At 46.2% G+C, this 22,306-nt stretch overlaps 1 protein-coding gene across 1 annotated transcript; it reads right to left on the minus strand.

The window, feature by feature from the left end:
* Window positions 1-107: 107 nt before the first annotated feature.
* On the minus strand, window positions 108-21,922 carry LOC118364651 (protein Wiz). Its single transcript, XM_052490271.1, has 18 exons — window positions 21,658-21,922; window positions 20,864-21,059; window positions 20,528-20,711; window positions 20,116-20,191; window positions 16,880-17,028; window positions 15,064-16,779; window positions 13,265-13,681; window positions 12,654-13,088; window positions 9,475-9,594; window positions 7,472-7,904; window positions 7,392-7,420; window positions 6,855-7,298; window positions 6,225-6,716; window positions 5,553-6,095; window positions 5,113-5,327; window positions 4,019-4,310; window positions 3,761-3,926; window positions 108-3,436 (listed from the first exon to the last, which is right to left on the minus strand). The coding sequence occupies exons 2-18, from the start codon at window positions 20,987-20,989 to the stop codon at window positions 3,061-3,063; spliced, it is 6,213 nt and encodes a 2,070-aa protein (XP_052346231.1). The 5' UTR covers window positions 20,990-21,059; window positions 21,658-21,922; the 3' UTR covers window positions 108-3,060.
* Window positions 21,923-22,306: the final 384 nt, after the last annotated feature.

The raw sequence follows: 22,306 nt of genomic DNA on the forward strand, positions 1-22,306 counted from the left end.
ATGTTAGTAAAGTGGTATCCAACATTCATTCCCTTTAAAGCATTTCTGTAGGACAGACATTAAATTAACATGATCAAGCATTTAAGAAGACTCAATTCAAACGTGGCTGAGTTTGAAATCACATTTAATGTTTGTTCAGGAGCTGATTCACATGAACCTCAACCCTTTGTGTACAGTACAATTCTTCAATATTTTTTATTATCATCATCAGATCATGGTCTTAGCTCTCCACACACTCATTCACACACACACCAACCCTCTGCAGCCAGTCATACCAGCTGAGGGGTACACACAGGCAATCTTAAAGGGGACTTAGTTGTAACACCAGCGGAAACTCATCTTACACGGTAACACAGTCACAAACCTGCCAGAGGCTAACCCTATCACGATGTGAACACTCACTGGTGGAGGAAAATCTGAACGTGCAAAAGTGGTCCCCTTTAAAGACTGAAGTATTTAGAGTCCTCTGATCTTAGGACACAACAATCACTCATTTTCTCCCGTCTTCAGTCACTCCCCATCCTCACCATCCCATTCTCATGAGCACCAATGTTCAGCTTGGAGAAACTAGCTAACAAAGAAAATAAAAAATACTCATCAAGGTTTCACCTCCTGGACTGCAAATACACAAATGCACAGAGCAATAAAAAGACATGTCATAGAAGGATGAAACTAAATCACGATAAAAGGAATCAAGATCCATTTGTTTTGTAACTAGCTGTTAATAGAACTGTTAATAGCTCTATTAGCATCAACAGTTTCATAAGTACATGTAGTTATATATACGTATCTATATTCCATAAAAGGTATGGGGGATTGTTAGGGACAAACAGTCATGTTTTCAACATAGTTTAATGCTTGAACAAACTTGAAAAGTTAATTTCTGTATGGACTCTTCAGTTATTGCTTTACTTTGCAGGAAATATAAACACTTACCTGAAGCAATGTGAAGACACGCTGGAGCGACAGCGTCGCCCCAATTTAGAAGCTGTTCCACCAGAGGCCATACGTAATGCGTCTGGAGTTAAGGGCACCAATACTTCACAGAGCTCTGACAGATAGCAACCTCTGTGGGCGTCCGTGTACTGGGTGCAATAATGCAGTAGTGTAACAGTTCCATGAAGCCAAGGCCGCTTATGTATGTCACTGCAACAGTCAGTCAACTCTGTGGTTCACATACTGGGAGACACTGGATCCAGATGTACACCGATACATGTCCCACGTCCAATGAGGAGCCTTGGTTGCTCCGTAGCTGTGCAGAGCTCCTCCCTATGAACAGGTCCCATGTAAACAGCTTACAGAGGCGAGACCAGGGAGTAAACACACTCTTTGGCACATCCTTAGGAGAATGGCAGATGCAGTCAAGTCCTGATCAGACTGAAAAATAGACCAGATCCCATGATTAGCTAGATTTGTAGCTACAGAGAGGTCCTGTGTGTTAGCTACTGTTGACCTCTGTCTAGCATTTAAAAGTCATTGAAAGACATACACATGCACCTCTTGTGCAAAAATACACACACACACAAACAAACAAACAAACACACATAGCTTATGCACTTAGATAAAAGTGTCACTGGCCTAATTTCAAACATTCCAATGTTCTAATTGAGCCTAAAAAAACAACCTAGTTCACCACATTCAAATGTATAATAAATAACAACCAAGGTTTTGGGTTTCATTGACAAGGCAAGAAAGAAATGGCAACATTGTGTGTCTGCATTGAAACTTGAAATAGTGACTGTCAATACTTCTATGGACCCATTCATCTAAAGAATAGAGGAGTTTCATCAAGAGCTTAAACGCAGTTAGCTAAACAGTGTTGGGGACATCAAACTATGGAATAACATAATGACCAGCCTAATTTAATATGGCACAATCATCTCAAATAATAAGTGCATTAAAGGGGATAGTTCACCCAAATTACACATTGGTTTCCTTACCCTGTAAACAGTCTATAGATAAGGTATGACAGCAATCCTGGTTTCGTTTCCCTGGCACTGTTTTCAAATCCCATGGGACCGATATCAGCATTTATATATAAGTGACTTTGTTGTGCTTTTAGACATTTTCCGAATGATTTGGACATGATGTTAGAAAAATGCTAATATCATATAGCCATTACTTAAATTGGATTTGTGCCACAAAATTTGGAAAGGGTGACAATGAAACTAAACCACAGCGTGGATTGCTGTGATACCTTGTCCATAGACTGCTTACAGGGTCAGGAAACCAATATGTAATTTGGGTGAACTATCCCTTTAACTACATTCAGAAAACATTAAGTTACTGTGTGACTGCACCTGTCAGCCTAACACTAAGGTGAATGGGACGTCCCTTCAAGGTGCTGCTTCCTCTACAGGGTCCTTCTTTTTCTCTGAAAGGGGCCTTTTCCTCATCATTACTGCCCTAATCAATGGGGCATTTAGTTAAGTGCTAGGTGATATTGTCTACGTTAAAATTGTCTTATCAAAATAACGTGTAAATGGGCTTTTTTAAGTCTGTACCATAGACTAAGCATGAATACAAAAACATGATTTAAACTCCTTTTAAAATGTTGCTGAGGGAAGTAAAGCAGGAGCCATGAGTGTGCTCCTCTTAAGTGCTTCAAATATAAATGGGCGGAGCCTATCAGGTCTTTGTAAAGCACTGTTTAGAGCAGGGAGATAGGTCAAAGTTCAATATGGTTTTAAGTTAACCTCTCGGTTAACCACTGAGCGGCAGGAAGTGTAACTGTCCACGTTACAAACTGAACATTCAGCTCAAACAAGTCCAAACAAAGAAGAAACAGCAGACCGCGAAGCCCTAGACAGTTGCAATCACCCACTCTGGTCAGGAGAGCTTGGGTTCCCATGGCAATGGGGCTTTGTAACCATCTGCAGCGCTTCCTAGGAGAGGCTGGGGGTTGAGAGAGCTCGTTGGGGGAAAGCTTCTCTTTAAACACTTCAACAACAGGTCCCCAGTGTTGAGGCCGAAGGAACAAGTGGATGGAAACAAGGCATGGCAAAGACGTGGCAGAACAAGATGGTTAGAAGAATGTGTGGATTGTTATGGACCTGGGGGTTACAAGGACAGGGTGGGGATCAGGATTGGGGTGAGGGTGGACTCTGCTGAGGCTGTTGCCATTGGAGTGGCAGTGACAATTGGAGCAGACTCAGCCATTGGGGGAGGAGAGGGGCTGCAAGGAGGGGGAACAGTAGGAGCTGTGGTGTGGGTGTGGATGGAGGGTGAGGTTGAGGTGGGGGCAGGAGTTGTGGTGAAGCTGGAGGTAGTGGCTGGGACTGAGGTTGAGGTTGGGGTTGGGTTGTGGTCTTGGGCTGGGGGATCTGTGGTAGAGGGAGCAGGCTTGTTGTAGTTGAGGTTGAGGATGTGCTGCTGGAGGTGGCGGATCCAGTCCTCCTGCACAGAGAGAGGACCCTGGAACTCCACCTCACAGAACCTGGCGGAGAGAGGCAGAGAGCACACTGTACTCACGCATCATACAACCACAGGAGGGAGACAGGAACGGTACATGGATCATTTAAAAAATGTTGCTTTAATAAATCAACAGATTATAATTATCGTGAACGTTTTTTATGGCCCCTGGGCCGACAGACTAAAAGCACTCATTCACACAACTTCCAAATCTCAAGTGCCTCCCTATTCCCAAAATAGAGTATAACTTCTGACCAGGGCTATAAAGGAGTGCACTATATTGGGAATATGGCATACTTTGAGATTAACCGATGAGTTCAGTACTGCACAATTCCCCAGAGAAACTCACCGGCACCTGAGGGAGTAGATCTTTCCCACCACTTTGACCAGGGGGGTGGAAGGGGGTTTGGGCACCAGGGCAGGAATGGTGCCGGTGCGAGGGGGCTTGGGGGTGCCACTGTCCCTCTCTCCTCCCTCTGAGTGGGAGGGGTGTTTAAGAGGTCGCCGCTCAAAGCCTGAACATGAGGAGAGAACACCAGGCTGAGCATGAGATGGACAGGTATGTGTGTATGGCGAATAGTTGTGTGTGTTTGTGTGTCACACTCACCTCTGGGCAGGCGCACGTTGAGCTCGCTGCGGGCCACCTGTGTGTGGGGAGGAAGGGTGTTGGAAAGTCGGGCGGGGCTGGGACTGTGGCTGCTGTGGCTTGGTCGGGAGGGGGGAGTGAGACCTGCATCACCCTCTGCTGCCCGGGGTGATGCCAGGGTGAGCTCCCGGCCTACCCGTCTGGCCTGGGCCAGCCCCAGAGCCGCCCACTGGGAGGAGGAGGAATGCTTCTGGGAGGGCATGGGGGGGAGGAGGTCAGAGTCGGACGATGGGGAGAGAGACGAGCTGCTTTTCTGCAACATAAAGGAGAGGGATGAGTGCTTCTCATTAAAATAGCTGTCTCAATGTACTCTAATAGAAGGACATGACAGAGTAATCTTCTAGTCTTTATGTGTGTCAACTCATCACAGAGGGAGTAATGGTGACACAAATACACTATGCTAATTCAGGAGGGATGGGCAACTCTATTTTCTAGAACATAATTCATCTGAATATGAAGGATCTATGTCACCCGGTGCTCTGGTTACCATAGCAGCTATTAAGTCAATACCTAAACCTGTTGTGTCCCCCATAGAGGAAATATGCTGATATGAAAATATTTGTGTTGGAGCTACATGATAGCAGATCTGGGTGATGCATTTAAATCATAAAATGTCTGGTGGTGGCTGAGGCCAATTCCATCTTTTGACCTTTAAAAGCCCATCTCCTGGCAGGTGTTGTTTGTTTGAGAGAGTGAAAACATTATGGTAAACAATTCACCTGACCTTTAATGATATGGGTTGTCATGTCAATGGTCTAAACAGCCCTAACACTGTGCCGACAGGCCTCATAGCGGTCCGAAACCCACAACTTAAATGGACGAGGTCGGCACTAATAAAAAACGACTTTGCAATATTGCAGCTTGATTGTGCATTGTGAGCACAATGTCATATTGTTTACTCTAAGTCAATATAAATAATTGCTGCCTTCGCAAGGACATTGGAAAAATTGAACTTTCGAGATAAATCTCACTGCAAGTATTGTGAGTAGCATAGTCCTTTTACTATCATCTATCACCATTAGATAAACTACTAAATAAATCAATTCCTCCCTGACCTTCTTGGAGGTGGAGCGGTTGGAGCCCTGCATGTAGCTGCGGTGCATCTCCACCACCCTGTGGGGCCGGCTGCGCATCCAGGCACTCAGCGTCTCGATGGGCGAACCGTTCACACACCACTCTGTCACGCCAAACTGCCGCAGGTGGGCCCGCGCGTGGCTAGCCAACGCCTTGCGGTTCTCAAAGTAGAACCCACACAGCTCACAGCTGGCACCTGGGGAGGGGGTCAGGGGGTGAGAGAAGGCAAAGGAGGGGTGTTGTCAGTCAGAGCCGGGCTTAAATTAGAGACATTTCATTAATGTTTCATAAAATTACATGTATATAACATAACATATGTGTCATTCTCTGCTAAATGCAATGAGTCTGTACTAAAAGACAGTCAGCAAGTTAAAGGATGACTGCAACTCTTCTGAGGATCTTTAGTAAGGTCATGGCTTACCCAGGTGCCCTCCGGCATTCTTGTCTGGAGAGGACTTCCCTTTGATGGAGAGGTCATGTGGCAGGGGCGAAAAGGACTGGGGGTGGGATGGTGACCTCTCAACTGGACGGCCCTCCTCCGACATGGGTCTTTTACCCAGCAGGGACACCGCAAAAAACTTCCCGGCGGGAGGGGTGGAGGAGAGGCCCACCGCCCCCAGGCCGTGCTTATGAAGCCGGGAGCCAGAGTGCAGCAGGTTGAGGGGGGATTTGCGGGAGAACTTGGGCGACTGGTAACCCAGGCCCCCCACCAGGCCTTCCCAGGTGGGGCTGGACTCCTGGCTGGTCTCCTTCTTCAGCCCCGGGGCTGGGGACGAGGTGCCCCCATTCTTGTGCATGAGTTCTCTCAGGGTGTCTATGGGGGAGCCGTTGACTGTCCACTCTGTGATGCCCATCTGGCGCAGGTGGGAACGGGCGTGGCTGGAGAGACCTTTACGGTTCTCAAAGTACTCCCCACAGAACTCACAGCGGATGTCCCGAGTGGGCTCTACTTCATGGGCTGTGACTGTGGGAGGAACAAAGGGAGGGGGAGACAGAGAGATGCAAAAAGAGACAGTAGAGAATAAAAACAAGGCATCACTTCAGTATGGATATTACCTTAATATTACAAGACGGTCTTTCAACTTGGACTCACCCAAGTTAAGAGGGAGCATATTGTCGGAGCTGCTCCAACTGCAATTCAGTGGCTCAGAGGAGTATGCCGCTGCTCCCCCCACCGCTCCTGGCATGGTGACTTCCAGCTGCATAGGCTCAGGCTTCAGCTTGACTATCAGGCTAGGGGAGGCCGGTGGAGCTGAGCCCATCTTACGCACTGTGGACTGGTGGCTGGGAGGGTGGGCGAAGGCAAAAGGGAGGCGACTCAGGAGGCTGGGCGAGGCAGGGGAGGACAAGGGGGAGCGAGGGGGTCCGGGGGATGGAGGGGGAGATTTTAGGGGCTTGAGGGGCAGGGCGCATGGTAGACCTCGACGTGTGATCAGCTCTCGCAGGGTGTCTATGGGGGAACCGTTGACTGTCCACTCTGTGATGCCCATCTGGCGCAGGTGGGAACGCGCGTGACTGGAGAGACCTTTACGGTTCTCAAAGTACTCCCCACAGAACTCACAGCCGATCTCCTTCACTGGTTCACCTGCAGGAGAGATGGAGAGTAGAGATGAAGATCAACTTAAAATAAGCACCTCACGAAACTGTACATCAACAAGTCACTGATGCTGTATTGCATTGAATGGAGAATGAGTTTAGTTTCCATCATATGACAGACACTCACTGTGGGGGATGGGCGTGAGTTCCCCGCCACTCAAACGGAAGACCTGTAATTTGGAGGACTTGGGACGTTTGGAGGGCGGGCCAAACATTGAGGAAGCTGAGGAAGAGGTAGCTTTGGACCCAGATCCGCCCCCCATCGTAGTGACCTTGTAGAGGAGAGGTGTGGAGGAGGTTGTGAGGAGGGAGCGTTTGGGGAAGGAGAGGCTGGCTGTGAGGCCCCTGAGTCCTTGGGGCCCCTCAGGCTGCAGGGCGCTGGCTCTGTGCTTGAAGTCATCAGTGTGAATGAGCTGGTTGAGGAGGTCTATGGGGGAACCTTTGGACTCTGAGTACTCCACCCCAAAGTGACGCAGGTGGGCTCGGGCATGGCTGGACAGGCCCTTCCGCGTCTCGAACCAGGCGCCACACAGCTGGCACACTATGTCCTTGTTGGGGTCCACCTCCAATGCTGCACAGACGAGGAAAATGGGGTATGAGGAAATGTTTTACTTCAGACACCTTTACAACTTGTGCATTAATCAGTTGGGGATGGATGACACACTTACTGAGGTTGAGTGGGGCATCAGTCTCCTGTGGAGCCCAGAAGGGTTTGGCAGAGAGGTTAGAGGTGGTGCTCTTCACCCCTCCAGGCTTATGGTCCAGACAGCGTAGGGGGATGACACAGGCAGCAGAGAAGAGATGGGGGCCTTCCTCACCACAGAAGAAGGGGAGCAGGCCCTGATGAGGGAGGAGGGGGGAGGGGAGGCCACAGGGGAGGGAATGGAGAGAGGGATGGGTTTCTCATCCATGTCTGTGTCTTGATATCTCTCCTCTTTCCGTGGGGTTGGCAGGACGGGAAGGGGCTTCTTGGCGACGGGGGGGAGGGGGAGGGGAGGGGGGAAGTGCCCATCCAGACCACGCTCCTTGGTGATCTGGTAGAGGAGGTCGATGGGTGCCCCGCTGCTCTCCGACATGCCGATGCCCAGCTGGCGCAGGTGGGAACGGGCGTGACTAGATAGGCCCCGCCTCGTCTCAAAGGGGGCACTGCACACCTCACACTTTAAAAGGTTGGACACTACAATAGAGAGGACAACAGTGAGAGGGAAGAGATGCAGCTGACCAGCACACAGCAAAATACACAGAATATGGAAAAATGTCCCTTTGCATATTTTATTTAAGTCATTGTTCAGCACTGGTGAATGTATTATTACATCGTTTATAGCACTTCAATTAACGGACGGTGACAAAAAGAGCAGGAGGCTGTGTAGCTGAGAATTCTCAACTCCATGATACAATGGAGTTGAGTGGCAATGAGTTTGCTGCAATGCGTAGTTTTTGATACAAACAGCATTTTAAGTGACCTACACCGTTGTTTGCTAATGAAGAAGGAACAGCCCCATCGTTGAAGGACGATTGTTTTTGTTTTGGCAGGAGATGCATAGAATGCAATTGTCATCAAAAACTACGGATACAACTCCCTCTGACAGCTGTATGACAATCTGGACAAGCACAGGTACAAAGTAAATGTTTGAAAAATTAAACATTTTTAAGTATCGAGTGGCAGTGCATGTTTGAAGTCGCTAACTTCATACTCCATTGGAAAACAGTGAATTATGCAGCACAATTTGACAAAGGTCACATTATAGCCCTATTCAGACGGGACTAGTATTAGCAGAGACGCTGGTTATGCAATTAATACACCAGCATTTTAATTATTCCAGAGGACAATTTGCACGGTATACGTTTTAACATCTTGCAGCCTTTAATTCTTCATTTGTTTTCATTCAATTGACTCTTATGATGGAAGCCTGGACGGTTTTATTCTCAGCGTGAAGATATGTCAACATCATGTCTAGACAATAAAGGCTACACTGATAACTCATGCTTGGTGGCCAAATGTAAAGGTGTCCCCATGTTTAAATTGCGGAAGTGTGATCATAATCATTATGTTAGGGATTGACGGTAGACTGTCCTAATGACAAGGCCTCCCATCCTGCTGATGTGAGCTGTTGAACAGTGCTCTTGCACTTGAGATGCGTCTATGGATGAGAAAGTGAACTTGCCAATTCCAAAAAAGTTTAGCTCAGTGGGGAATCAGGGATGCCCTGTTTGCAACCTATTGCTTACATCAACAGCCACGGTTGAATGAAATAAGCCTCGGCACAATGTTTTTTTATTGCACATTTAATTAAAACTGACGCATTTGGCGATGTTCAACTTCAATTCATTGGCACAAAACATAGCCTATAAACAAAAGTATTCACTGTGAAACTTGATCAATTTAAGCCATTAATATAAAATATGTGTAGCACTTTGCTTAAGCATCAATTCATCAAATCAGTTCTTGTTATTGTGCTCAGCACCTGTCAAGCTCTTGTAATGACTCGAAAAACACAGGGATGTCGTTATGCACAGGACTAGCATTATCAGAAGACCTTGGAGTTTGCCAAAAAACATTAGGTTAATCTGGCTGGAATTTCTACTCTCCTGCCATGTAAAACTGACTAACTGTGATGTACATATCGTGTTGAAAATTCTCAGCTAGGGGCTATGGTAACCTCATCTGTCTGCCACTTAACAAAGCCTCCAGATCACAGGGTAGCTTTATGTCTCATCTCATCTTGCCCCATGTTGTTCAGTCTCACCCTTGATGTCAGCTTCATCCCTCGGGGAGGGGCTCTCTGGGTCCAGGGAAAACAGACCCTTCCTCCCTGGGCTGGAGGTCAAGCTGTCCAGTGCTGGCATCTGCTCTTCCTCCTCCCCGCCTGAAACACAATACACAACCAAATGAATGAGTCATTCATTAAAGAGTCATTAACCTGGGAGGATGTGAATTAAACATGGAGCCTAATGTCACCAGGAAAATTACGTAAGTACTCATTTTGGTAACTAGTAACACATGAAAATACACAACATGACGAAAAGTATATGGACACCTGCTCGTCAAACATCTCAGTCCAATATCATGGGCATTAATATGGAGTTGGTCGCCCCTTTGCTGATATAACAGCCTCCACTCTTCTGGGAAGGCTTTCCACTAGATGTTGGAACATTGCTGTGGGGACTAATTGTTGGGCGATTAGGCCTGGCTCGCAGTCTGCGTTTCAATTCATCCCAAAGGTGCTCGATGGAGTTGAGGTCAGGGCTCTGTGCAGGCCAGTCAAGTTCTTCCACACCGATCTCGACAAACCATTTCTGTATGGACCTCGTTTTGTGAACAGGAGCATTGTCATGCTGAAACAGGAAAGGGCCTTACCCAAACTGTTGCCACAAAGTTGGAAGCACAGAATTGTCTAGAATGTCATTGTATGCTGTAACGTTAAGATTTCCCTTCACTGGAACAAAGGGGTCTAGCCTGAACCATGAAAAACAGCCCCAGACCATTATTCCTCCTCCACCAAACTTTACAATTGGCACTATGCACTGGGGCAGGTAGCGTTATCCTGGCATCCACCAAGCCCAGATTCGTTCGTCGGACTGCCAGATGGTGAAGCGTGATTCATCACTCCAGAGAACGCGTTTCCTCTCCTCCAGAGTCCAATAGAGGCGAGCTTTACAAAACTCCAGCCAACGATTGGCATTTTGCATGGTGATCTTAGGCTTGTGTGCGGCTACTCGGCCATGGAAACCCATTTCATGAAACTCCCAGAGAACAGTGCTTGTGCTGACATTGCTTCCAGAGGCAGTTTGGAACTTAGTAGTGAGTGTTGCAACCAAGGACAGACATTTTTTATGCGCTACGCGCTTCAGCATTTGGTGTCCCCGTTCTGTGAGCTTTTGTGTGGCCTACCACTTTGTGGCTGAGCCGCCGTTGCTCCTCGACGTTTCCACTTCACAATAACAGCACTTACAGTTGACCGGGGCAGCTCCAGCAGGGCAGAAATTTGACTAACTGAAATCCTAACTGAAATCCTATGACGGTGCCAAGTCACTGCGCTCTTCAGTAAGGCCATTCTAATGCCAATGTTTGTAGGGGGATTGCATGGCTGTGGGCTCGGTTTTATACACCTGCCTGACATGGGTGTGGCTGTAATAACCGAATCCACTAACTTGAAGGGGTGTCCACATACTTTGTATATATAATGTATGCATAGGCAAATTAAATCGTTTTTAAATAATACAATGTGTTATGTTTCTTTATGAATAACAAAAAATACATAAAACCTTTACAATGGAGCAGCTAATAATGATAATAATACGATATTCATTAAAATAACTGCAATTTGCAGCGCTCGTCAATTATTGGCGCTTCAGACATAGTCTGTCAAATAAATCACTTCTTCAAGTGTGTAGACCTGTGATAATGGCAAAACACTCTTCGTTTTCCTGTTGTTGTACATTTCGTAACAGACACATGCCTTTCATTGCGATTGTGTATTTCTGGGACAAAACTACCATTTTCTGCGACAAAACGGTAAATCATAAGCGACGTGAGTAGACAATGCTTTTTGTCCGGTGGGCGGCTCTGCGCTTGTCAGTTGATCTCGTCTCAGGGTGCTCGCAGAGCAAATGACACCTTTGATTTTTCTCGCTTTATTTGCAGCATCAAAAATGTGATCACTGCAGCAAAATGATACCCTGATTTGATAAAACTATTAAAAGTAACAAAGTTACAAAATCCGGACTTCAGTTTTCATTATATAGCAGTAGTAGGCCTACAGTAACATCAGGTAACCTGACACTTAATAAAGTGACACTTAAATGTATTTTTAAGATCAAAATAAGTTTTGATACGACTACAGATTTGTAGTCCGTTATTCCTGTATTATAAGCATGAGGCAATGCATTCATAAAGAATGACACCAGAGCGACCACATTCAAGAAATCAAAGGAAAGTAAAATGGCGAGGATTTGGGAACTGTAGGTAATTTTAGAAATCCTGCAGTATTGGAAATAGTGAACGTCATTCGAGACGCACAAAATATATCACACAGAAAATGACAGTCCACATCAAATGTCGCAAAACACATTCCTGCGCGCGTAGCTACAGTGATACAAGCAACTCGAACAATGACAAGAATGACACATTTGTAGCCAATGGCTTGACTTTGTCTATCTCACCTTTAGCGCGCGACAGTGATTTTAAATGGTCTAATATTATTTGATTTTTTACGGATAATGTGTCTTGAGACAATTTTGACGTACAGCAAACAATACGGGCTACGACGCGACGTGCAACAATGAAGCCGATTAATGTTTAAAGGGCACTGGCGTTACGGTGCGTGGTACTCACCGGTCAGTAGCTGCGGTGCATCGGACTCCCACCAGCGAAAGCCAGACAGTTTTTCCGCTATTGTTTGTGTCTGCAGGGAGGTGGAAGCAGCCATTTTGCCCCCGTACACATGCACCGCTAAACTAAGGCGTGACCAATCGAGCAGAGGCTGGGACAAACGCGCTGAGCACCACATCTCCCTCTAATATGCTCGATTTACAGTAACACTTTGTCCCAAATACTGCAGTTCATCATAGACAAGAAATCTGCTACATCACACAAGTCTCACAACTAGGGACTGATATTACAACACCAACAGGCAAAGTGCCACATCAGGAGAGTAGTTCCATAATACAAAATAGTTGCAAAACTATTGCACAGAATCGTTTTCATCATTCAATATCCCTTGTGCATTGCATTGCCACTGTCGTTACCATTAGTTACCATATTCAGCACAGAGACATTTCTTTGGAAGTCTTATTCACGCTGATCAACCATCATGTAATCTACCAACAACCTATAACACAGTCAGACCACAGTGTGTTGTATTCATAAACCACCACGCCAGCTCAAAAAGGCATCCTACAGTATACACACCAGGTACACACACACCTTCAGGCTCACCAACGCTGTGGTCTTTCTTCCAAGGCTGAGAAGGCGACGATGGCAGTAGGTTGGAGACTGTTGCACCTGTTGCCTCTTCACTCCCCTCCCCTCCCCCTGGTTCTTCCTCCTCCGTCTCCAGGTCTTCGTCCTCCTCCTCATCTGAGGCTGGGCTGCTTTGGGGGGCTGTGGGGAGGACCAGGTCTTCCTCCTCCTCGTCTGAGGCTGGGCTGCGTGGGGGGGCTGTGGGGAGGACCAGGTCTGGGCGGCTGGAGAAGAGCTCCCGGAGGATATGGATGGGCGAGACAGTCACCTCCCAGTTAGTAATCCCAAAGTCCCGCAGGTGCGCCCTGGCGTGGCTGGACAGGCCAGCCCGGGTGTCAAAGCCAGCACTGCAGAACTCACAGCGCATCACACTGAACGTATCCGGGTCAAAGTTGGCAACTGGAGAAAGAGAAGGGCACATAAAAGGTCAGCAGTTTACAGACCGACCTGGAAGTTGTATACATCCTCTACCCTGACTGATACTTGTTACTTTGTTACATTATAGTTTATCACAAATATACCGCATCATACACCAGACAAGGTCCTAACAATGTAATAACAAAGATTCCAGATACCCTTTTTCTTCTTCTTCTGGTAGGAGAACTTCTTCTCAATGGCATTGACCTCCTCAGGGGATATGAAGTGGCGCACGTTATAGCTGACGCCCACTCGGTTGAGGTGGCCCCTCACATGATTGGCCAGCCCGATGCCGTTGTGGAAGCGATCAGGGCAGTACGGGCATTTCCTCTCCACGCTCTTCAGGGTCCCTGTTTCCTCATCAATCTCCTCATAATCCTCATCTGATATGCCCTCCTCTAGGAAACGCCGGATATTCTCCTCTTCCTCTTCATCGTCATTTTCAGCAGCAAAAACCTTGTTACTCTTCTTTTCAAAAGCAACCTTTGTCTCCCCGTCCTCTTCCTCTTCCTTCACGGGCTTCCCTTCTGTAGAGCTTGAGGCTGTGAGGCTCTGTTGTTTTAGAGAGGAGTCATCTAGCACAGGAAGGAAAGGGATATAGTATGAGGCTGAGCTGAGACAGCCATTTAGTACACAGTATTATAATAGAGAAGTGTTCAATCCCAGTCCCGGAGAGCCAATGTGCCGCTGGGTTTTTGCTGTGTCAGTAACTGGCTCAAACAATCTTCAACAGCAGATGAGATAACTTTATATCACGTCAATTTACTACGTGCTATAATGGCACATCAAGAATAGGCATCATATACAGAGACCCTTCAGGGCAGTGATGGAACAAACACTACAGAGGCCATTCAAACAGACGTAACATGAAGAACACAGTGATAAGATGCAATGGGGTGAAATTAGAAACAGACATCTACTCACCTAGCAACTGAGCCTTTATATTGATTAGGGGAGAGCGCAAGGAAGATAAGGCTGACTATATTGTATTTGGTGAGGGGAGCCATGCATCACTGCATGCCAGGTGGCTACTTCACAACTCAGCCTGTCACTCACCCATCGCCTTGCCTCCCTCCCAACGACCAAGGTAAGAGAGGAGAGTTGGGGGTCAAAGTGGTTGGGCTCATTGAGGACAAGGGACAGCGTGTGTCTTAGCTGGGCCTGCTCAGTCAGCCCCAGGCACTCTGCTGCCCCCCGCAGGCTAGCTGAGAAAATGAGTTTCAGCTGCATGGCCGGGGCAGGCACATCCACAGGGCATGGAAGGGAAGCAACGGGCAACCCAGGTTCAGTTATGGGCCAGGCAGGGACTGCTGAGCATTTTCAGTTACGGCCAACCCAGTGACTGATCTGCAGGCTTGTGATATTATGATATTATTTGATAGCACTGTCCAACAGTACACATGAATGAAGCACAAGTTATGCATTCTCAGTGAATATAATAATTTCAATATTGAAGGACAAATATCACAGGTTACCCAACTATGCAGGTCCAAGTTGAAAACAAAGAGAGAAAATATTGAATTGGAATTCGGAGTAGCCTCAGGAGTCCAAAATATTCTGGACAGTAGAATATTTTTGCTTATGGATATGCATATAGTGTGGCCATTCTCTAGTGCAGTGGTTCCCAACCCCAGTCCACAAGTACCCCCAACAGTACACATGTTTATTGGAGCTCCAGACAACCACACCTGATTCAACTTGTCAACTAATTATCAGGCCCTTATAAGGTGTTATTTGTCCGGGGCTACAACAAAAAAGTGTGCTGTTGGGGATACATGAGGACTGCAGTTGGGAATCACTGCTCTAGTGTATCAGATCATTAATGATGAAAGGTTTGTCTCAGAATTAGCATGAGAGCAGTTTAATAGGTGAGCCTCTAAAGAAAGTCTAAGGTATTGGCTTCTTTCAACTGTATTCGAGAAGGCTTGAGGGGATAGGTTATGCAGCTTAGTCTCACCTCGGAGGGATCGAGCCCTGGTGAGCGGTTTGGATCCAACAAGTGATTCAGTCTCTTTTTGGTTCATATCGGCTGCCAGGTCAGGGCTCTGGCGCTGTCTTTGTGCATCATCGGTCTCAGGTGGACCGCTGTCCAGTCTGGGATTTGGCCGGAGGAGTTCTGTCCCCGCCTTCCCTCTCCTATTTGCCCTCGTGTTCCCGATGGTCTTAAAGGCTAACTCTCTACGCTGGGGAGCTGTAGCAGTGTTTGATGGTTGGGGCTGTGTGTCACTGTCCTTCATAGCAGAGATCCAACTAGAGGAAGACTTACTGGCCTTTGACTGGCTTTGGCCCTCTGGTGGAGAGACAGGCTTAGAAAGCTTATCAGAACATGGTGGAGAGGAGGCATCAATTCTGGACCCTGGACGGTTAATCTCTTCAGGCCCTTCCCCACAGATGGAGGTCTGCGCAGGGTGAGCCACGTGTTGGTGCTCCTTTAGAACAGTTTGACTGGAGGCCTGGAAGGCACACTGATCACAAGTGAGAGAGATGGAGGTCAAGCCAGAGGCAGATCCAGGTGACACAGGAGGCTCCATAGGAGTGAGCTTTGGCTGAAAGCGTGGAGAGGCTCGCTGCAGACCAGTAGGTTTTCTGTTGTGGGTCTTGGCGTGGTTGGCCAATGCCTGTGAGGTGCGTGTACTGAAGTCACACTTGAGGCAGAGATAGCGACGATTGGCTGGGCCTTTGACCTTTGCTTTGACTGGGGTTTTGGCTCGAGCTTTGACTGGGGCCCGGACTGGAACTGGGACTGGATCTGGCTCTGTGAATGGAGCTGGATCTGGCTCTGTGAATGTAGCTGGATCTGGCTCTGTGAATGGAGCTGGATCTGGCTCTGTGAATGGAGCTGGGACTGGCTCTGTGAATGGGACTAGAGTTGGAGTCATGACTGGAGCTACATATGGTTCTAGGACTGGGCTTGCAGGTTTGGTCACCTTGCTCGGCTCACCCTGCGTAGTCTCTCCTTTCCCACTGTCACTCAGCTTCCCAATCTCCTCCAGGATCTTCTGACGAGACTCCTGGTGTCGTCTGTTGTGGTCCGCCAGAGCCAGCCTGTTTGACAGGTTCCATCCACACTCCGCGCACCGAAATCGTGCGCCCTTCACTCCGCGCTCCCTCCTGCCAGCCCCCGGCCTGCTCTGACTGTGCTCTTGCATGTGATCCTGCAGGTAGACCTGCTTCTTGAAGTAAATGCTACATTCCACACATGTGAAAATCTCTTCACCAAGCTCTCCCTCTCCTCCTCCTTCTTCACCACCCTTTTCCTCTTCTACCTTCTCCAGATCCTCTGTTGCCTTTTCCAAGTCCTCCTTAAAGTCATAGGCCCCTCCACTCACCTTCACTGGCACCAAGCTCTTTGCTCTTGAGGAAGCACCCCTTGCCTTCTTACCAGCTCCTGTCGATGTGCGTTCCCAGGAGCCCTGACCAGAGAAGGGCCTGAGCAGGGCCCTTTTCTTCTTCCGACGCTGGATGAAGGTGCAGTGTGCCCAGGGTGCTGGTGGGGGGCTCTCTGTGTCTGAGTCTCCAGGAAAGGTGTACACATCCCGCTCAGGTTCCTTGTCCTTCCCTGTCAGGTCCTCTTCCTCTTTTTCCTCTTCAATTTTGCGCCCCTCCTTTGATGTCACTTTGGACTGAAACAGTTCAGCTTTCTCCGATATATTCCAGACTCTGTCATCTCCCACTGTGGATGGTTAAGAGACAAAAGGAAATTAGAAAAGGAGTTATTTTGAAAATAAACTTTGTTTTATCTGGTGTTTAACCTTGCTCCCCATCATGCTTACATTCTTTTGAACTATGTTGGCCCTTTTTTGGCTTCTCTCTGTGTGTGTTAGGCTTGTCTTGGTCCCGCTCCTCCACATGGCTGAGTAGGTTTGTCTCAGTGGGTACGTGCTGCAATTGTTCAGGTGCTTGGTGATCCTCACTGTCAGGTCTGGACAAAATTATACAGAAAGAGACAGTTGTATGAGTGGGTCAGAAAGAGCAATGAGTCCCTATCTGTCTATCTGACCATGTGTCCGCCTAACCTGTTAGTGTGTCCGATTGTAACTTTATTTGACCTCTCTGGTTTACTGTCTGTCTGCCTTGTAGTGTCGTGTCCTATCACTCATACAGTGGAAGTCGGAAGATTACATACACTTAGGTTGGAGTCATTAAAACTCGTTTTTCAACCACTCCACAAATTTCTTGTTAACAAACTATAGTTTTGGAAAGTCGGTTAGGGCATCTATTTTGTGCATGACACAAGTAATTTTTCCAACAATTGTTCACAGACAGATTATTTCACTTATAATTCACTGTATCACAATTCCAGTGGGTCAGAAGTTTACATACACTAATTTGACTGTGCCTTTAAACAGCTTGGAAAATTCCCCAAAATTATGTCATGGCTTTAGAAGCTTCTGATAGGCTAATTGACATAATTTGGGTCAATTGGGGGTGTACCTGTGGATGTATTTCAAGGCCTACGTTCAAACTCAGTGCCTCTGCTTGACATCATGGGAAAATCAAAAGAAATCAGCCAAGACCTCAGAAAAAAAATTGTAGACCACAAGTCTGGTTCATCCTTGGGAGCAATTTTCAAATGCCTGACTGTACCACGTTCATCTGTACAAACAATAGTATGCAAGTACAAACACCATGGGAACACACAGCCGTCATACCGCTCAGGAAGAAGACGCATTCTATCTCCTAGAGATGAAGATACTTTGGTGCGAAAAGTGCAAATCAATCCCAGAACAACAGCAAAGGACCTTGTGAAGATGCTGGAGGAAACAGGTACAAAAGTATCTATATCCACAGTAAAACTAGTCCTATATCGACATACCCTGAAAGGCCGCTCAGCAAGGAAGAAGCCACTGCTCCAAAACCGCCATAAAAAAGCCAGACTACGATTTGCAACTGCACATGGGGACAAAGATCGTACTTTTTGGAGAAATGTCCTCTGGTCTAATGAAACAAAAATAGAACTGTTTGGTAGAGGTCGACCAATTATGATTTTTCAGCGCTGATACCGATTATTGGAGGCCCAAAAAAGCCGATACCGATTAATCGGCTGATTTTTAAACTATTTTGATTTGTAATAATGACAATTACAACAATACTGAATGAACACTTATTTTAACTTAATATAATACATCAATAAAATCAATTTAGCCTCAAATAAATAATGAAACATGTTCAATTTGGTTTAAATAATGCAAAAACAAAGTGTTGGAGAAGAAAGTAAAAGTGCCATGTAAGAAAGCTAACGTTTAAGTTCCTTGCTCAGAACATGAGAACATATGAAATCTGGTGGTTCCTTTTAACATGAGTCTTCAATATTCCCAGGTAAGAAGTTTTAGGTTGTAGTTATTATAGGACTATTTCCCTCTATAGCATTTGTGTTTCATTAACCTTTGACTATTGGATGTTCTTATAGGCACTTTAGTATTGCCAGTGTAACAGTATAGCTTCCGTCCCTCTCCTCGTCCCTACGCGGGCTCGAACCAGGAACACACCGACAACAGCCACCCTCGAAGCAGCATTACCCATGCAGAGCAAGGGAAACAACCACAGGCTCAGAGCAGTGACGTTTGAAACGCTATTAGCGCGCGCTAACCAGCTAGCCATTTCACTTCGGTTACACCAGCCTCATCTCGAGAGTTGATAGGCTTGAAGTCATAAACAGCGCAATGCTTGACGCACACAACGAAGAGCTGCTGGCAAAACGAACGAAAGTGCTGTTTGAATTAATGTTTACGAGCCTACTTCTGCCTACCACTGCTCAGTCAGATAGTTAGATACTTGTATGCTTGTATGCTCAGTCAGATTATATACAACGCAGGACACGCTAGATAATATCTAGTAATATCCACAACAATGTGTAATTAAATAGTGATCAAGATTGATTGATTGTTTTTATAAGATAACAGGCAGTGTCCTTGTGGAGTGCACAAGGACTAGTTAACTGTAAGGTTGCAAGATTGAATCCGCCGAGCTGACAAGGTGAAAAAGACTTTCGTTCTGCCCCTGAACGAGGCAGTTAACCCACCGTTCCTAGGTTGTCATTGAAAATAAGAATTTGTTCTTAACTGACTAGCCTGGTTAAATAAAGATTAAATAAAGGTGTAAAATAAAATAAAAAAATAATTGTCAAAATCGGTGCCCAAAAATACCGATTGTTATGAAAACTTGAAATCGGCCCTAATTAATCGGCCATTCCGATGAATCGGTCAACCTCTATTGTTTGGGCATATTGACCATCGTAATGTTTGGAGGAAAAAGGGGGAGGCTTGCAAGGCGGAGAACATCATCCCAACCGTGGCAGCATCATGTTGTAGGGGTGCTTTGTTGCAGGAAGGACTGGTGCACTTCACAAAATAAATGTAATCATGAGGAAATAAAATGATGCGGATATATTGAAGCAACATCTCAAGACATTAGTCAGGAAGTTAAAGCTTGGTCACAAATGGGTCTTCCATATGGACAATGACCCCAAGCATACTTCCAAAGTTGTGGCAGAATGGCTTAAGGACAACAACGTCAAGGTATTGGAGTGGCCATCACAAAGCCCTGACCTCAATCCTATAGAAAATTTGTGGGCAGAACTGTGCAAGCAAGGAGGCCTAAAAACCTGACTCAGTTACACCAGCTCAGTCAGGAGGAATGGTCCAAAATTGCCCCAACTTATTGTGGGAAGCTTGTGGAAGGCGACCCAAAACGTTTGACCCAAGTTAGACAATTTAAAGGTTATGCTACCAAATACTAATTGAGTGTATGTACACTTCTGACCCACTGGGAATGTGATGAAAGACATAAAAGCTTAAATAAATCCTTCTTTCTACTATTATTCTGACATTCCAATTCTTAAAATAAAGTGGTGATCCTAACTGACCTGAGACAGGGAAGTTTTACTAGGATTGAATGTCAGGAATTGTGAAAATCTGAGTTTAAATGTATTTGGCTGAGGTGTATGTAAACTTCTGACTTCACCTGTAACTATCTTCCTGCTGGCTGCCCTTCTATTCCTCCATCTCACCTGAGTCCAGAGGAGGGGGATCCTGGGCTGTGAGCGGCCAGACCATGAGGGTTAGAAAAGTGCTGTAGCTCCTCCTCTGACAGACAGCGCAAACCACAAAACAGACAACAACAGGAACGTCACTTCACATGTCGGGCCACCCACAGGTAAAATCATAGGCAAAGATTTACAGTAGTCATTCCTAGTAAGAGACACAGTTCTGACTACAAGCAGATGGAGGAACATTGAACCATTCCCGGAAGTGTCAACAAATATAGCTGTGGGTGATAGCAACAAGTTGAACTGATAGCATCACATTTAGGAAAGCCCATAAACTACACCACTGACATAGATGGGACACACTTAAAAATGCAATAGAATGATTCATGTTGTGTTCATACAAAGCTCCGTAATAAACCAGTGTGGTAACTACCGTCTAGTGTCTCTTTCTCAGAGTCAGAGTCCCAGGTCAGGGAGGAGGGAAAGGCTGAGGGCCTGATGCTCCTCTGTGCACTCCTCCCTGATTCCACCTGGGATAAGGGGCCTCCGGTCCTCTCAAAGTCCCCATTGTCACCACTGGACCATGGGCTCCCACTGAAGGTGAGCTCGTCTGAAACCTGTTGATGACATTGATGCAAGCTCACAGCAAGAGGCAGCATACTGAATGCAACTGACATTGATTCTGAAGTCTGTGATTTTCACTTATGTAAAAGCCTATGTTTCAGCAAATGCAGAATGTGGTGGTCGACCATGAAAGGATTATCTTTACCTGTAAGGTGTGATTTAGGAGGTTGTGTGTTGCGGTGTCCTGTGCTGAGAATGAGGGTGGTGGCCCATAGCTGCTCACTGAGGTGAAGGAATCCCTGGGAGAAAGAGAGTCCCCCTCTAGCTCCATGGTCCCCAGAGCACAGTATGGCGTCCCACTACTGACCACTACAGTCTACATTGTGTGGTGTTCTCTTCCACTGTTTTCATATACACAAACAACACACACACACACACACATACACATACACATACGGGGTACACTTCCATAATACTGTCATAACAGAGAGATAAGCAGCACTCCATAAAAGGTGTTCTGATGCACACAAAACAACCCATTTAAAGTAATTGGAAAATCATGTCACTAATTTGGGGGTCTGGGTTGGTCACTTGATTTTCTGCTTCAAATGCTGCATTGTCAGTGAGCCACAATATCACACCAAGACCTTGATGAATTTGACAAATCGTAAACGCAAGAGATGGTAACAAGCATCGCGCAGTGGCGTCACAGGTTCAGCCCACTGCAATTTTGGGAATGTCTGACCCATTTTCACAATGTCTGGTGATATTGTGAGAATATAGCATATTTCCCAAATGGCCACGTACAAAAGTATACTTTTATTCAGGCCCTGTCTCGCGTGTTAGCTAAAAATAAACGCAAATGCAAGTAGCTAACACATCAAGGTGGGGGGAAAAATATATCTACCTGCAAGGGCATTGTGGATGGATGTAGCAAGCATTATATAAATATGTGAAAAAATGTTTATAATGTAATAACGCCCGTTATTATGTACTCACGGAAAACGGCCTGGCTTGAGGTCTGAGGAAAGGAGTTGTTTACGCACCGTTCTCCATGCTTCATATGGAACAAAGCTACGGATATCCTCAGTCCATGAATGCATGTAGAGTGTGTTGCTATAATTTTGTCACATCGGTGCTACATTTTTTTCCATGAACCCGCTCGACTCCATGTTATTTGCCTGCAGGCACGCCAAGGCTACGTGAGTGACGTCGATTCAGAACTGCGTTCATGCTATCGCTCTCAAATCCATGTTTAAATTTATATGCGCCACTACACTGACAATACGGTATAATGCTGATAGCTTGACCACGGATAGCTTGATCGCAGTGTTGGACAGCGGAAAAGAGTTTAGAGCAAACGTTCAGGTTCAACTTCTGCGGTCAAATTCAAGTTGATTGCATTGCACTGGAAAAGTGCAATGGTAAAATGTGTGTTTGATGTTATGCACTAGTATTTTTTGGTATTTATGATTCAACATGATAAACAGAACAATTTCATAAATTGTGTACTAAAATGTGTAAATCTTTGTTTCTGTCTTTTACATCTATTTTTTTTTTTTACATTTTACAGTAGGTGACACTAGTGAGCTGCCTGTGACCAACAATCAGATTATGTACTAAACCTATGACAATGTAGACTTATGAA

This window comes from Oncorhynchus keta, chromosome 32 (assembly GCF_023373465.1).
Source record: "Oncorhynchus keta strain PuntledgeMale-10-30-2019 chromosome 32, Oket_V2, whole genome shotgun sequence".
In the NCBI taxonomy this organism is placed as follows: domain Eukaryota; kingdom Metazoa; phylum Chordata; class Actinopteri; order Salmoniformes; family Salmonidae; genus Oncorhynchus; species Oncorhynchus keta.

Coding starts and splice junctions, on each gene's coding strand:
- LOC118364651 (XM_052490271.1), bottom strand. CDS start 20,989: ATGGAGCTAGAGGGGGACTCTCTTTCTCCCAGGGATTCCTTCACCTCA. Junction 7,299..7,391: donor GCCCCACTCAACCTCAGTAA/GTGTGTCATCCA, acceptor TCGTCTGTGCAG/CATTGGAGGTGGACCCCAAC. Junction 6,717..6,854: donor ACTCACGCCCATCCCCCACA/GTGAGTGTCTGT, acceptor TCTCTCCTGCAG/GTGAACCAGTGAAGGAGATC.